The sequence below is a fragment of the Cololabis saira genome, chromosome 8 (genome assembly GCF_033807715.1).
Source record: "Cololabis saira isolate AMF1-May2022 chromosome 8, fColSai1.1, whole genome shotgun sequence".
Taxonomy (NCBI): domain Eukaryota; kingdom Metazoa; phylum Chordata; class Actinopteri; order Beloniformes; family Belonidae; genus Cololabis; species Cololabis saira.
The window spans coordinates 40,643,917-40,661,191 of record NC_084594.1 but is presented as its reverse complement, the minus strand read 5'-3'; the positions used below and the strand labels follow the sequence as shown (position 1 = coordinate 40,661,191).

At 45.9% G+C, this 17,275-nt stretch overlaps 2 protein-coding genes across 7 annotated transcripts in view; both read left to right on the top strand.

Annotated features, from left to right (window-relative positions):
* LOC133448959 (zinc finger protein 239-like) overlaps window positions 1-17,275 on the top strand; it is a 54,806-nt gene that overhangs the window by 18,407 nt on the left and 19,124 nt on the right. The window contains exons 4-6 of one of the 6 annotated variants that reach the window (XR_009782990.1): window positions 12,226-12,319; window positions 13,625-13,712; window positions 15,576-16,851. The exons of 3 other annotated variants lie outside the window; for them this stretch is intronic. Coding sequence is in view for 2 of the 3 variants with exons in the window: in XM_061727998.1 (XP_061583982.1) it covers window positions 13,685-13,712; window positions 15,641-16,335 (723 nt within the window). In the remaining variant the exon portion in view is untranslated. Of the gene's footprint in view, window positions 1-3,836; window positions 3,994-12,225; window positions 12,320-13,624; window positions 13,713-15,575; window positions 16,852-17,275 lie in introns of those variants that run through there. 2 more of the 6 variants (XM_061727998.1, XM_061727999.1) reach the window with 2 other exon arrangements.
* LOC133448963 (high choriolytic enzyme 2-like) lies at window positions 9,167-10,506 on the top strand. Its single transcript, XM_061728001.1, has one exon. The coding sequence runs from the start codon at window positions 9,677-9,679 to the stop codon at window positions 10,472-10,474; it is 798 nt and encodes a 265-aa protein (XP_061583985.1). The 5' UTR covers window positions 9,167-9,676; the 3' UTR covers window positions 10,475-10,506.

The following is a 17,275-nucleotide window of genomic DNA, read 5'->3' as shown; positions in this document are numbered from 1 at the left end:
GTAGGCAAGGGTCCAGAGATTGCAATATTTTTTCCAGTTTTTTTAAGAGAGTCAAGAAAAGTAATAAAATGTTTCTTCATGACTTCTGATTCACACTGTGCTGAATCATTGGTACCAACGTGAGCGACCACAGTACTCACGTTTGTGTGCTTTTCGAGCACAGCTGGAAGCTGTGCGTTGAGGTCTAGCACACGGGCTCCGGGGAAACAGTGGACTGCTGTGGCGGTGCCGCGGGAGGGGAGCGGGAGTCCCCGGACGATGGAGTCTCCGATCACCACGGTGGAGGCAGTCGATGGTGGGGGGGCGGGTGCAGCGGAAGGCTGTCGGTCAGGAGATGGGTCCGGGCTCAATGCCGCGAAGCGGTTTTCCAGCCTCAGCTCCGGACGAGATGGTAGGGGCCGGAGGATTTCCTTCCGTCCGCCCCGCCACTCTCTGTTTTCCACCCGCTTCCACTGGTTTCTCCTTGGATGCGGTGTAGAGCAGGAGCCTGCTGAGCGTCCCATCGCTGCAGCCGCTGTGTTCAGAGATGGAAAATGTTCCTCGGCCGCTGCCTCCACACCCGGGTCCTGAACCGGGAGAGTTGTTGCAAACAGGGCTGACCGGGCTCCCATGCCAGCAGAGCCGATTACAACAGTGGAGTTAAAAGTTTCCTGAATTTTTGATGTCTCTTTGAGTGCGGTGTTTAACTCCGTGACTTGGCGAAGTTTTGTATGCAGCTCTATCAGCTTCTCTTGCAGCTCTTTGATTTTATCACATTTTGTGCAGATAAAATTGTCCTTAAAATGATCTGCATCTACGATTAAGAACATGTCACACAGTTCACATTTCAGGGCTCTCTTACTCTCAGCATCAGTCCGAGATTGATCCTCCATTGATTGATCCCCCATTTCCGGGTGGAGTGTCACGTGTCAGTTGTCCCAGCGATGAATCAGAAACTAACATGACTCAGCAGAACCAGTACTCTAAAGATGGCGGGACTAACCACGCCACGTGCAATTAGAACGGATAGTGATCCCGGTGTTTAAACCGTGATCAACTGGCGAAGCGGCGCTTTAAAACATGAATGACTAGCAGAAAGTGGTGACTACAAATTAATGACAACAGTCCTGATAATGATGCTGATGTAATCTCAGCTTTGAACACAGATTTAGCTCTGAAACACTCCCAGTTAAACTAATACACCCAGGTCTCAAAACCTCACGCCTCCTCGGATCTCCGGGTGCCGATCAGGGGTTCCTGCCGGGTCTTTTGGTCGGAGTCCCCAACCCAAGAGATCTCCTGCCTCTACCGCTCCTCCTCCTGACTCTGGAATCAAAAGAGGACGGTGGTGCAGCGTGCAGCAGCCGGCGCTCCCCCCCCGGTCCGGAGGCTATCACGTCGTCTCGGGTGCGCGCGGGGCCGGTCCACTTCTGGGACGGGCGGGTTACCGTCGGGCTGATGAGCGCGTGGCCCCGGACGGTGCGGCGGGATGCGTCTCGGTTCTGCGCGGGGCAGGCTGGCCACAGGTCCTTCCAGGTGAACTCAAGAGCAGAGAGAGAGGTTAGAAAGAGGAACGGGTCTCACCCTGGATCGGGGCCGAGCTTCGAAGCGGCTCTCCCCCCCCCCCTTTCCAGCTCCCAGGGACCGGGGACACGTGAAGTGGGAGTCGGAGCTCCGGATGAAAAGTTGAGACCAAGAGTTAATGGGAGCGGCTCCGCGGACCGCGGCTTCAACGGGCTGCAGGTCCAACGGAGCGGCCCGATCCGATGGGGGCCTTACACCTCCCCCCAGCCGGGGGGAGAAAGGGAGATGGGACCTTGGCCCGGAGCCAAAAGTACGTGCTGACCCACCGGTTGATGAACGAAAAAAAAAGAGCGAAGAAGGGAGCAGCGCGGCGTTTTGATCCTACGCGCGCTGCGGTGACGTCATCGGTGCCTCGTTGCGATTGGATGCGCGCCGTTTGTAGGCGCCGCCCCCCCCACGCAAGGCATGCTGGGGGTTGTAGTTCATGGCAAGGCGGCCATTTTTGGAGGCACATTACAGCCGATTTTCAGCTGAGCAGTTTCAAAGTTGAATATACACATTCACAAAATGTTCATACATTATAAGTTCAGAGTTCACATGAGCATATGGGCGAGGCCCAACACAGGTGAATCTTCTCTTGGAGCCTCTATGATGTTTCACCATCAGATCAGAAACAGTTGTTCTGTCCTCCAGACACAAATCCATCACCTTCACCAAGCAGCACACTTCCTGTCTAATCCACCCAGATGAGGCTGTTCTGCTCACAGGGACCAAAAAACTGTCTCATCAGAGAACAGTGTAATGTCACATCTCCATCCCTTCTTGGATCCACATCTGGTGGAAATGGAGAGACTGGAAGAAAAACAGATAACTGCTGTTACTGAATAGAAAATGTCAAACAAGCTGATTAAATGTGATAAAATGTGAGAATGTCTTTAATTTACTATCTTGGTTTAACTGATTGTCTCATGTAAACATCACAAATGTGAACATCAATGATGAAGTTGGAGAGAATATTGGTGAGATGATGTTTTACTAAACAAAGGTAAAGGTTTCTGTCATCTCTTCTGCACGTGTAAATAAACGTCAGGTGTTTGTGGTCCAGTTCCTCTGAGAGGATCCATCGTGTTGAGGAGGATCCAAAAGAGACCAGACGTTCATGTCGCTGACAAATCCACACAAGCTTTTAACAGCGTTTCACTCAGGGTTCATGAGGAGGATTCAAACTGACAGTCTGGATGTTATTAAGTCAAAACACTCACCTGTTAATATATTCAGATACACATATGTGTCATAGTAACCATCAGTAAATCTAATCCTACAGATGTAACGACCAGCATCTTCAGCAGTGATGTTGTTGATGATCAGAGAGCAGTTACTCTCAAACTCATCCTGTCATCTCCAGGTGACGTCTTCACAGTATTTCCTTTATTAATCTCATTTACTGTTGCTATTGCTGTAAAATCAGTGAGCGTCAGAACATGGGTCGGATGAAGAATCAACGTTAGACGGTAAAACGACGTCATCTCCAGCTCTGTGATGGAGAAAGATTCGTCCATCGCTGATTCCTGCTGCAGAGAAAAACATTCTGAGAAAAGTTTTACACTTCACACATCAACCTGACTCAAGAAACATTTTTAACCTACATATTTAGATTTGTCAGCACAGAGAAGAGACTTCAACACACATCATCTATGGCGAAACATTGAGTTATGTAACGTTGTCTTTAAGTGGTCTGATTGTAACAGAGGTGAGTTTTATTTAAAAACCACATTTAGTGAAACAGAAACGTTCAACCGTACACGACAACTTCAGAGTGGTTTTTACAGTCTATTTGAATCAAATGAAACCCTAAAACATGAGTCAGAGTTGATCTTTACCTTCAAAGTGAACAGTAAAGTGATGAAGAGCTACAGTCGTGGTGTCATTCTGTCTCTGCTGGATGAAACGATGCTTCTCTCTGCTGCAGGTCTGATTGTGATGGTGGAACTTCCTGTTTCTGGGCGACTTATTGACTAAAACTGTCTTCCAAGTAACACCTCCGACCCTGACATGTCTTTGTTTCCTGATGTGTGTGACAACAAGTCAAAAATAAAGGCAACATCCCTGAATGTCCATGCTTAAGGTGGATTTGTTGTAGAAGAGTGATAGATTTGGTTTCCAATAAAATAATAAAAAGATAAATAAACAAAACGTTCTTGTTTTTGAAATATTTTCTCAGAAACAGAGACTTGTGTTTGTTTGACTGTCCTGAAATCAGTGACCTGAGGGTTGAACGTGGTTCTCCAACAACGACCCGTCCTCCATTGATCCACGTCTACATGTTATACCAGCTGCTGCCACCGGGGGGCGTCTCACAGATGACAGGAGTGTCGGTGGAGGACAGAGGCTGAGGACAGACACCTGCTGAACCTGATCCAGACGTTATGAAGGAACAATCAGCTCATCTTTAACATAAAAACACCCAGAAGATGGAATAAAGTCAACATGTTTCCATCCTGAACTAATATGGAAATACAGTTAAAATATCTGACATCTCTGCTGCAGGTGTGTGATGATGTTATTTCCTTTATTATTATTTATTTCCTTTATTCTTGTCTTTAGGTTTAATTGTTTTTGGACAGAACATTCCGTTTTTGTATTTTCTTTGTTGCAGTTCAACTTAAAAGATGTTGTTGTTTCTGGGAGGTCATAGTTGACCTGGTTAATAAAAAAATTACTTTTTTGGTGTTTTTCCTTTGAGAGGTTTATTAAAAGATGAACTTGCGTATTTCCTGGTGTTTGTTTGTGGGTTTGAACGTGGATCGTGTAGCAGCTCTGGGTCGGAGTTTTAGAAATACACATCTACATCTACACATTTATATCCCTGCGTCTCACAAACGCGTGGAAGTCTCAGATACTCCTTGTAATCTTGTATGAGTTTGTGTCGGCTCATCTTCTTGGACAAACATAGACAGTTGTTTCTTTATAATGTGTTGCTTTCAGACCTTTTTCTGTTTCTGTTCTGTAATCTCTGAGGAAGTCGTTGATGCGGATGATCTTTAATGAGAAAAGAAATGCCTTTGCGAGGACATCTGAACATTGGACTCTGCAGAAATGGAGGAAGGTCATGTGATCTTATGAGTCCAGACTGACTCATGAATCTGTTCCTTCAGTAGATGAAGTGGTTCATACATCAGAACATGAATCTTATCAGTGTTTCCCCTCTGATCCATGTTTGGTCCCTGAACAGTTGTGGCTACAGATGAAAAGAGGTTTCCACCTAAGTGTTGAACACTTACTCTTTTACTTCTGTTTAAACTAATACAGTATTCATAGTTTAGTCAGATAATCCTGTTTGATCCAGCAGGAAGATAAATGTGGTTAAAATATCCAGACATCAACATCTGTGCATCTGCAGTGTTGCATTTGTAACAGGGTTAAAGTTAACTGCTGCCACCTGGTGGTGGGTTAGTTATTACAACCTTTTAATAATGTGAAGGATTTCAGTTTCATCTTGACTTTCCACAGTTGAGCAGAAATGGTCCTCAATCTTCAGTTTCATTGTTGCAGTAACTGTTGGACATCAGTGTTTGGGTTGGATGTGTCTGCTGGAACTGGAATGATTTAATTAGCTTTTGACTACAATCTACCAAAAGCGTTACCGTGGCGACGCTAGACGCCAAAAAGCGCGCCCCCCCTTCATCTGATTGGTCCATATTTGATAGTTCCTACTTTCTGCCATAACTTTTGAATGGTTTGATATAAAGAGTTGTGGGTGGTCTCATCTGACTCGGTTTTGAGTCTTTGAACATGATTGCTGCAAATTAGCCCCGCCCCTTCATCTGATTGGTCGATATTAGAGTAACCAATCACGTGCAATAAAAATCATCCAGCACCCTCTTTAATAATCATGTCTGCCTCACTCTGCTGCACCTCTCACTTTTGTACTTCCTTTGTATAATTTTTTGTATAATTTGTCTGTTAAAATTGTATATATAGGTTATACTTATTCTTATTTTTATTCAGAACTGTCCTTCTCACTACCTCAAACTGCTGCACCTTAAAATGTTTATACTGTAAATAGAAATACCACATAGAAATACCACATTTGTTTATTGTTTATTTGTTTATTGTTTATTTTTACTACCAAAGAGCGAAATAACCGGAGTCAAATTCCTTGTTGGACAATGTTCGAACCTGGCCAATAAAGCTGATTCTGATTCTGATTCTGATATTTGATAGTTCCTACTTTCTGCCATAACTTTTGAACGGGTGGTGATAAAGACATGTGGTTGGTGTCATCGGACTCGGTATTGAGTACCTGACCTTCATTGGCCTGAATTAGCCCCTCCCCTTCTTCTGATTGGTCAATATTTGATAGTTCCTACTTTCTGCCTTAACTTTTGAATGGTTTGATATAGAGAGTTGTGGGTGGTGTCATCTGCTAAATGTCCAGGCCTGAAGAATCTACATGCAAGTCATACAAGCTTCCACCGCAGCACGCCTGAACGTGCACAAGGGTGCGAGGGCCTGTTTATCGCTACTTGCAGCTTTAATTTTACACAGACTCACAGCCAAAATTATTTTTTCCTCCATCTTGATCATCTCTGATCTACAACCCGTGAGTCTTTTTTCACCCTCCACGACCTTCTCTCCTATTGGGCACACAGAGATGTCGTCACAGCACGGCACAGTGAAATTAAAAAATGTTCAATTGGGGCGCAGGGAGGCGCGGTGCAACGCTGCGGCATGCGCCCTCTCGCGCGCCACCACGCTTTGTGCCCTCTATGCCCCTTTCACATAGAGGGCGCAAAGCGGCGACCGCCGCCGGCTTTCCCATTGATTGTGTATGTGCTACCGCTACGCAAGAGCGGACCGCTCTGCCGCCGAGCTCAGCGGCGCGCAAGAGGGTGCATGCCGCGGCGTTGCGTCTGCGCCCTACCCGGCGGTGGGCGCAGCACAATCTACTGTTTTCTATGTGAAAGCAGCAGAGCAAATTTTTTTTTTTTTTTTGAGTGCTCGTGCGCCCCCACGTGGATTGCGCCCTGGGCAGTCGCCCATATTGCTCATAGCTAAAACTGGCTCTGCTTGACCCTCCTGTTTTCCCATCTGCACCTGTGTCTCGTTATCATCCGTGTATATCTAGTCTTGTCTTTCCCCTGCTCTTCTCTGGTCCGTACTGTTTCCTCCTTCCATGTTCTCCTCGTCAAGTTTTCGGATTCATGTTTGTGGTCTGCCTTTTGATCCTGCTCAGCAGCGTTTTTGGTTTTGCTTTGCTTTTGCAAATAAATTTCAGTTTTTTCCAACTCCTGCCTCCTGCTCTCCTGCGTTTGGGTCCTCAACAAACCACTCCGTGACATGCTGACAGACTTTCTGTCTGGTGGATTGTGTTTTCTTACGACTTCTGTCCTTGTTTTGTCCTCGGATCCTCGGTCACTTTGGCGTCCATCTTGGAGGTGATGAGGAAAACAGTGATGGCGGTCAGAACCACCGTCACCACCCTGATCACTGATCAATGACCACGCTGGACTCCATCACAGTACAATCTGTCCTCTCAGGATTCAGCGGGACTCAGGATAGCGGACTTTGCTTGACGTTAGCAGTGGAGCTAAAATTTGTAGTAAATGGCATTGAAACGCTAACGGTTAGCTTATAGTAGCGGTTAACTTATCACTAATGCTTTCAGCAAGTTTCCAAATCGATCTATTATCATTTAATTACAATAATAATATCTGTACCACAGTAGTGTTAGACATTTATCTTAATTATCACAACTTTGACTGGTTTTAAAATGGGATAATATCTGAACAGGCCTCAACTGTCACCACAGTGCCAACATCCATGTAGCATTTCTTAGCTCGTAATGAGACAACTCATTAAACAGATGCAGCTTCTCACAGTTGGGTTTCGCCCAGAATTCATATCCTGATACACAAACAGTTTATTAACAGTGGATACGGGGTGATTAATCGGGAAATTATAACATTCATGGCACATTTTCCTTCTGGGAGTTTTCAGTGAGTCTGGCGCTTCCTTTGCAGGTCAACGTCTTGAGCGGGAAAACACTAACTAAAAATGAAGTGATCTTAATGCAGTGTCTGCGCCCCCTCTGGCAGAGCAGAGGATTGCACACCAAAACCACACCAGCTTCAGTCACCTCGTGTCTCATGTTTGGTGCGAGCTGGATATGAGGAATCTCTATCAAGCTGCTTACATGTCGCACTCAGAACAACCAAAAACAACCAAACGAGAACAAGGGTTTTTCTGTTCTTATACGGTCTCTGCGCTGCAGTGACCATCATAAAGCTCAATCGTAAAGAAAGTTTGTGGGCTGCACTGAAAATCCACGTGAAAGACGACTTTGCTGCACAGACGTGACGCAGCTCCACCAGGTCTGTCAGGAAGACGCAGCAGAGTGCTGAGATATTAGGAGACGTGTGATATCAAAACACTGGAGCCAAGTTAAGCGGGTGGAAACGGTGCGTGATTGTGTGTCTGTGTCGGTGAGAATGCGGTATGGAAGGGTCCTGCCATGGAGGATTTGAGCCTCCATTGGCAGGACATCAAAACTTAATAATTTATCAATATTATATTATACAAAGATGGTTATTATTATTATTATTATTATTATTATTATTATTATTAGTATTATTATTATGTATAGTATATCATATTATTATTAGTATAGATATCGGATAGTTGAATGGATGAATGAATGGGATGCCTGGGTCTGGGGCCCTCCGTTGTCGGGCCTGCACGTGTGTCGCCTTGTTGGGGGGTTCCCTCTCTCCGGTCCCCCGCGCTGCCTCTGCGGCGGGGCGCCCCTCTGGTCTTGGGGGCCACTTTCGTGGGGGACGGGTGCGCCTGCCCGCGTCGGCGGCCGGGGCGGCTCTGTCTCTCCGGGCAGGCTGGCCCCCTGCCGGGTGGGGGTCGTTGGCCTGAAGGGTGAGGGCCTCCTGGCCGCGTGTCCGGCCCGGACCGGGTGGCCGGGGATTGCCTGGGTCGCGGTCCGGGATCCCTGGCTGCTTCTTCCCGCGCCGTGGGGGCCCCGCCCGCGGACCCCCTCGGCCGCTGCCGGGGTGGGGGGGGCCTCGCAGGCGGTGGGTTCCCCTCTGTGGGGTTGCCGGTGGCCTGGGTTCCGGGCTCTTCCGTGTCGGCCTCTGGTCTGACAGTGGTAAATATAGTAATAATGCACATGTGTATGCTTTTGGTTTCTACCGTCATGGTATCAATCATTAATATGTGTGCAGACAAGGGAGAAAAAATAATAAAAAAAAAAAAAAAAAACAAAGTTAAGCAGGTGGAAGGCAAGGTCAGGAACACTAACCAAGTCTCCTGCATGAAAGATGTAAAAAGAGAAATTCTCTTTAAAAAATTTGCTCATAACATATTACAGAAAAAAGCAAAACATTTCCTCAATTTTACTGTTTAACTGGGAAAAGAGAAAGTGTGCGTCTCTGTTAGAAGGATGCAAACTTTTATCCTCAAATGTGTTTTATTAAGACCTCAGGAGCTTTTGAATATGGGGCAATTTAAATTACGGTATAATCATAAGTGATGTATTTAATCAGAGATATACATGAAATAAAAATATGGTTCTTAAAAATATCCAATTAAAGCTTTAGATAAATTAATTCAAATAAACATAATACATTTCAAATTAATGCCGTTAGTGCCTCAGTTGTAGGTGGGTTGAGCGTTCACGTAAACAGCAGCATTCAGACTAAACATATTTATGTTAGTATTTAACACGAAGGCCTGCTGTACATATCACCTCCATCTGGGTGTAACAGTGTTGTAAGTTTCATGATTCTGTTTCTTGTGTTTGTAGAATAACTGAAGAAAAGTAAAACAAAAGTAGAGCAGATTTGTGAAAATGCAAATATAAATTGGTGTATTGGAGGTTAATTTGACAGAAAATATTTCACTGGTTGAAAAGTTTACAAAGTGTTCAGATGAAGGAAATATCGCTAGTTAAGCTGACTTTATCCATTTAATCAATAGTTATAAGAAACCGTGTTTGAGGAGTAGGTTTGTCTGCAGAGTCCTCCCTGCAGAGGTTGACATTAGGCCTAACAGTGTAGCCCCCCACCCATAATCCTGCTGCAGACACACCTGTGCAGGAGCGTATAAAGACCCTGGACCGGACTGAGCAGACATCAAGCTCCAAGGAGTCTCTCCACACCTGAAGATGAGTCCCTCTGCCAGCCTGCTCCTGCTGCTCCTGCTCGGCCTCTCTCAGGCTCAACCTTTCCAGGAGGATGAAGGTCAGGACGCAGAGATGGCAGAAGATGAAGAAACGGAAGTGGACATGACCACCCAGATTCTGACCACCAATAATGCCACAGAGGAGTTCCTGCTGGAAGGAGACCTGGTGGCTCCCGTTACCAGAAACGCCATGAAGTGCTGGTACAACAGCTGTCTGTGGAAAAAAGCCTCCAATGGCAAAGTGGTGATCGCCTACACGATAAGTTCTCAGTTCTCCGGGTACGAGAGGCAGACGATCGAGGGCGCCATGAGGGCCTTCAGCCGCACCTGCGTCCGCTTCACCCCTCGCAGGAACGAGAACGACTACATCAGCATTGTGAACAAAGGCGGATGCTACTCCGCCCTGGGCAGACAGGGAGGCCGGCAGGAGCTCTCTCTCAACAGGGCGGGCTGCATCTACGGTGGCATCGTCCAGCACGAGCTCAACCACGCTCTGGGCTTCCAGCACGAGCAGACCAGGAGCGACCGCGACCGCTACGTCAGGATCAACTGGATGAACATCATCCAGAAGAGCGCCTACAACTTCCACAAGCACGACACCAACAACCTGAACACGCCCTACGATTACTCCTCCATCATGCACTATGGAAGATTCGCCTTCTCCGTGGGCCGGGGGAGGGAGACCATCACCCCCATTGGAAACCCCAACGCCCGGATCGGCCAGAGGAACGGTCTGTCCCGCTGGGACATCAGCAGGATCAACATGCTCTACGGCTGTTAGCAACACTCTCAGGTGAATAATGATGGATGAAATGCTCAGATAACAGGATGTAATCCCGCGTGACCAAAATATTTGAAATAAAGGCAATGCAAAACAAGAGCTAGCTGTTCTTTTTTTCTGCAGAAGTGTATTCAGAATTTGTTCTAGTTTTCAATGATATTTGAGGGGGTTTTTTTAACAGGAAAAAGTAAAAAAGTCTTTGCAAACTGAGACTTGATTTTTAATCTGAAGTAACCTGCAAGTTGTATCCTAATGAACCAGGGGCGGATCTACAGGGGGGAAGGGGGGACAGCTGCCCCCCACTAAAGAGCCTTGTCCCCCCTGTTGCCCCCTCATTTTAATGCTACTCCGACTATTCTGTTCAAAAGCTCCCAATGCATTGAAGTAAGGCATGAAAGTATAATTATTTTAACTATAAAAGATAATCTTTTGGCCCCTAAAATGTGATAATTTAACTTATTTTTTAGTTCAAATCAAGTTACATTTATTTAATCAAGTTAAAGTTCAACCAGGAAACAATGTTATGTCTGAATTCACAGGCATAGATTCATATTCAGAAAAACTTTATTTATCCCCGAGGGGCAATTGCAATTGTAGATATCGGCGGTGCAACCGGTCCAGCTGCACCAGGGCCCAGACGCCGTCAGGGGCCCAAGAAGGAGGAAGAAAAAAGTTTTTGTCAATGAGGAGAGTCCAATCACCTTAACATGTCACCTGTCAGTCATGTTAAGTGCATGATGACACGATGATTAATCCACATTCCTGCCACACTTGCATGTCTCCGCCTTCTGGTTGTAACGCCTCGTCGCGCTCCTGGTGCAGCTGAAGCAGTTTGGTGCGTAAGACACATGCTGCAGACGAGATGACAGTCAACGATCGCATGGCGGCTAGTAAATCCAGCAAAGGTACGGAGGCGGCATGAGGATTTGCCTAAAGGTGCTGGAGCCTGGGCAGGACGCAGCTGTGATCGGCGGGCTCAGATGGACCAGTCCATGATTTGCCAACAGAGCAACGGCGAGGGTTTCAGATACATCTGTGGTACTATAGGTGCTGCCTGGAACGGAGCATGCTACAACAACCATGGCCTTTTCCAGTGGCAGCTGGTGTAGTTTTCTCTAGGGGGGGGCTATACCAAACTCCAAAAGGGACATGTACCAAAAAGCAAATAATGTACTAAAGTCACATCTCTATTTGGCATCTGTTGCTAAAGCTTTACTAACCAAAATTTTCCCCCGATGAGGCATTCCTTTGCTTTCGAGTGATAATGAAGTTAATTTTGTTAATGAGGCTCTCTCCCAGGTGGGGCAATTCTTAGGGATCAATGTGAGACACAGGGTGCGTCCGAAATCGCATACTTCCACCGTATTTAGTATGCAAAATGAGTATGCAAGATTTTTTAGTGCGTCGGAAACGTTAGAACGTACTAAATGGTGTGCTTACTCATTCCGGAGAAAATCTTTTGAGTGTGCATTGATGGACACTACCCGAGCAGAAATGTCCCACAATGCAATGCACCGCATCACGCTACAATTCAAATGTGAGTAATTAGGTGTGATTTCGCTTTGGTTTCCATAAGATATTAACCAGATGAGTTCATCATTTATCACATTATTGTGTAGGTAGATATATTTGCAAAGTTTACAAATGAGCTACCTACAGGCAGCCAATGATAGCTAGTGTTAATGTTATTTATGGGCGATACTTTCCTCTGTTAGTGAAATACTATCACGTGAATTCTTTTGATGTGCCAGGGACGGACGAGAAGACGGAGCAGCTGATCCGCTGGAGAGCAGCCAACAACAGCCTGTTCTCCGGCAAGTGTAACGCTGCTGTGAAAGGATTTGAGTAAGTTCAATGAAGCCGCTAGTGTATGCCAGGGTTCCGTATGATCTTCAGAGAGAATTCGGTTTAATTTGGTTAACTATTAGGTCCATGTAGCACGGCGAGTGCTACGGGGCCCGACCGACAGGATAGAGAGGACACAGAGTTTCGTGCAGAACCCTTTATTTACCAGCAATCACCCAAGACACGTGCTTCCAGCTCCTTCACAGCAGCTTCTCAGTCCGACATCAACCCCAGCTTCAGTCTCCCACTCATCCTTATCAAGGCTGGCAGGGTGGAGAGGCTGATGGGACACACCTGTGTCCCATCAGCCTGAGTGGCTGCAGCTACTCCACCCTGCCACACACCCCCAACGTCAACGTCGGGCCGACCGCCGAGAAAGCCGCTCTCGGGGCCGGGCCCATGGTGGCTTCGGGCCAGACGGTGCATCCAGGACCACCCCCTCCTGTGCCGCGGCCCCGTGCCGCGGCCCCGCACCAGCTGCCGGTCCGCCTCCGGGACTGCCTCCTCCACGGCGCAGCCCTGCTGGTCCGCCTCTGACTCCGACGGGGGTCCCGCCGTCTCGGGAGCCGTCACTTGGCGGCCCGCAGCTTCTGCCTCCCGGCCTCTCAGCTGCGGTGCCGCCAGCCCCTCCCACGCTGCTGCGGCGAACCTCAAGCGTGGCGCAGGGGTTGGTCGGTCCGCGGCCACGAGCGCTTCCAGCCTCACCAGCTGCTGCTCGCCCTGGTCACGGAGCAGGGCGGCCAGGTCCGCCATGGCATGGGTGAGCGCCTCCATGGCCCGCTCCGTGCCTCCCTTCTCCATCCCGACGGGCCCCACGTTGGGCGCCAGTGTAGCACGGCGAGTGCTACAGAGCCCGACCGACAGGATAGAGAGGACACGGAGTTAAGTGCAGAACCCTTTATTTACCAGCAATCACCCAAGACACGTGCTTCCAGCTCCTTCACAGCAGCTTCTCAGTCCGACATCAACCCCAGCTTCAGTCTCCCACTCCTCCTTATCAAGGCTGGCAGGGTGGAGAGGCTGATGGGACACACCTGTGTCCCGTCAGCCTGAGTGGCTGCAGCTACTCCACCCTGCCACAGTCCATGATTGAAAATCTAAGTGGCCTGGAAGTCTTCATTTTGACATGATCGCTCATGTGCCCTGCTCTTTCTTGTGTGATCTTGATAAGACATTTCACGAATTAGGGCAACACGAGACTCCTGTTACAGCTGTTATTTCTCTAATGGTCAAGACTGTCTAATGTAGAATATAACTGGTCCATAATAATTATGATAACTTTGCACATTATTGTGTTTCCTTCAGGACTTTCTTGAAAGAGACTGCCCTGCAGGGAGTCCTCACCCCTGCCTGGGTGAAAAAAAAATGGGAAAATTTAAAACAAAAGTACAAAGTAAGTTATGTTGGTCAAATAGTAGTCACAACAGTGAGGTCTAGAAGAGCTAATTTTCATGTTTGATATATTTGCTTTTATAGGAATTGAAGTGTCCCCCCACGGGTGTCAGCACAGAGGGTGGTGAGGATACAGCAGCATCCTGGAAATGGTTCAGGGCCATGGATGAGGCGCTTGGGGACAGGCCCTCCATTACTCCACCTATCCTCATCGCCTCCGCCGCCACAGATGCTGCTGTATCCTCTCCACCGTCCACTACTGACAGCAGGGAGGAGGAGGTTGAGACCCCTGTAAGGAGGAGGAGGAGGATAGACCTCCTCCAGTATTTCAGGGAGTTGGAGGAGAAAAGGGATGAACAAGAGATGGAGGTGCAGAAGAGAGAGGAAAGGATGGCGAGAGAATTGGCAGAAAGAGAAGAAAGAAGAGAGAAGGAAGCAGTGGAGAGAGAAGAAGCAAGAGAGAGGAGGAGATTGGAACGAGAAGAGAAAAGAGAACAGGAGAGACTGGACAAAGAGGAGAGGAGAGAGAGGGAACAAATTGAGAGAGGAGAGAAGAGAATGGAGAGAGAGGATAGAAGAGATAAGGAGACAAAGGAGAGAGAGGAGCGAATTATTAAAATTATGGAAATAATTGCAAAAAAATAGATGTGAATAAATTAAATTTGTAAATTTTGTAAATAGGAATTAATAGATAAAAATCCAAAGTGCAAATAGTTCAGCATGTTTTCATTGTCATTCGTTGTCTTCATCAGTTGTATTTTGTATAGAGTTCAGTAAAAATGATTGATTTAAGATTCAGAGTTATGGTCTTTACTAGTAATATTTTTATTTGTACAAACTCAGCATGAGAAATAAACTCATTTATCTAATTTTTACTCATAGGTTGATTTGGTACAGTGACTAAATGAATGATTCTCTTAACCCATGAATTATTACAGTTTCAGTGTAGTTCACTCTTCTTTCTTTTCAACTTGTATTACTAGTTTTCTGGTAACAAGTCAAGTGTGCCTGTTGCATTTGCATCTACATAGCCTACATTTTGACTTAAAGAGCTTATTTCCCTTTAGACCACTTACCGGCACAGTCTGTGGTGTGAACCTCATCAAAGTACCTGCCATTAATAACCAGAACTGTAGATCCTCTCTTCTGACCTGATTTTTCCATATCTACAGTAGCAACCCAAACCAGTTTAACTTTTCAAAAGGCCCTGCCTTTAATACAATTATAGAAAATAATATAGTAATTATAGTGAATATTCTATAGAAACATGGGAGAATTGAAGTTGTTTGTATGATAGGAGGATGATAGAAAGGTTCATATTAAATGGTGTTATTATAACACATTTTGGATCATTATTAACTTGCATGAAGAAGGACAACAGCTGGCATCTAAGAAATACCTCAGGGGATAAAATAATACAATAGGCAAAGGTTGAACACCATACGCCACAGCAATTACAAGTAACATAAGTTTTATTAAATCAGTCATTCACTAGAATCAAAATATAGTATAATATGCTAATAATATTGTTAATAATAAAGAAGATGTTGATTATGATAACAATGACAATAATACCCTGTAGCCCTTTATAACAATCCCAAACTGATCTCTGCAATATATCAACAACTATCAAAAATAATATTACTGTGAGGTAAAAATAAAGATGAACAATGAACAGATTGAATTGAATAAAAAAAATTAGAACAAAATCATGTTTGATGAAATAAATGTTGACTATACATTCCAAATACTAACTACTATATTATAACTATTATAAACTATTATATACATATTTACATTGATTGATTAGTCTATTATAATTATTGATTAACATTAATATTTACATGTAATCATGGTGTTGCAGAGCTTGCACTGCAACCACTGGAGCTGAGACAGCGGCTGACAGCTTGTCTCTGATTGCTTCTCCAGAGGACAACTCGGCACATCCAGATGCTCCAGGGTCCTCATCAGGGGGCTGCATGTCCTGCTCCTCCATCTCCATTGTCTCCATTGTCCAGGCAGATATTGTGCAGGATGGCACAGCAGGCAACAACCTCTGCCGAGAAGGTTGGACTGACCTCAAGGGCCTTAAAAAAGATAGTCCGCCAACGGCTTTTCATCATGCCAAATGCCCTTTCTATGATGCTCCGTGCCCGGGAGTGCCTGTGGTTGAACCGAGCCTGTACAGGGTTCTGCACAGGCTCTCGGTAGGGTGTGATCAGGCAGATGGGGGAAGCCAGGCAGGGGTAACCTCCATCTCCCAGTATGCACTTCCCCTCTGGTGGATACAGCTGCCTGACATATACGGGGCTGTTTTTAAGCACCCGAGCATCATGGACAGACCCTGGGAAACCCACAAATATGTCCAGGAAGCGCCCCTGATGGTTGCAGATGGACTGCAGCTGTACGGAGTGGAAGAGCTTCCTGTTCAGGTAACACTGGTTGTTACCAGCAGGAGGCTTTACCCTGATGTGGCAGCCATCAATTGCCCCCACAGCCACACTGAACATGTCAGATCCAGCCAAGTGACTGAATCCAGAGCTGACTTCCTCCAGCTGGTGGTCACCTCTGGGGAAGTGGATTACTTGCCCAGAATGCTCAGGACAGCTTTGCTCACCCTGTGAACGATGTCATGGACGGTGGATCTGGGGATGTCAAAGGCCGTTGACACAACCCTGTAAGAGGCAGCATGAGCCAGCCAATATAAAAATAAAAGGACCTCAATGTCCTTGGCCCAACCATGGGCTGACTCCAGCTCCAGGGCAGCAACCAAGGCAGTGATGGAGGGTCTTGAGAGCCTGAGGTTGGGGCGCAGGTCAACCAGATCATCCAAATACTGCCTGATGATGGGCACTGTGGTGTTCAGCTGGCAGTACACCATTGGATTCATGTTCTGAAATAAAAATAAATCAAATAAAGAAATAAGAGTTATTGGTGTATTTTCTTTTTAAAAATGTAATATTATTTTGTTATCACTTTACAAGGCACAAAAGTAGGCTATAGGTATACAGTTGCTTATAAATGGTCATGCTTAGTATGCTGCTTTGGGTTACTGCAAAAAATGGTTCATACCAAAATATATATTCTGTCAGATAATGTTTTTAAATAGCCTAAACTAACCATGAAATTACCCAAGTATATTTCAGTGTATTGCAAATATGTCTCATTTAATGAGTAGACATGTCAAATATAAACTACAGATACAATAGGACCTTCGCACTGTCAGTGCTCTGGCCCTAATTACATCAGATGAGGAGGTCAGCTATTCTATTTTATATTTATATCTTTAAAATACATTTATTTTATATTTTATTTTTTTTATGTATAGCATATTTAATAGAACTTCGTAACTCATATTCCCTGAGAAGTAAAAAAAAAAAAGTGTTATGCTTGCCTTTTCCTCTAGCATGGCCGCCGCGTCCCAGAATGCACCTTGGGTGACTCTTTCTATAACGTTACTTACATTTGTATTCCTTCTTGTCACTACCTGATGTGAGTCCGCTACCCGATTTGAGTCACGCATGCGCAGTCGCGTCCAACATGTGCATTTCAGTGGAGAAGTAG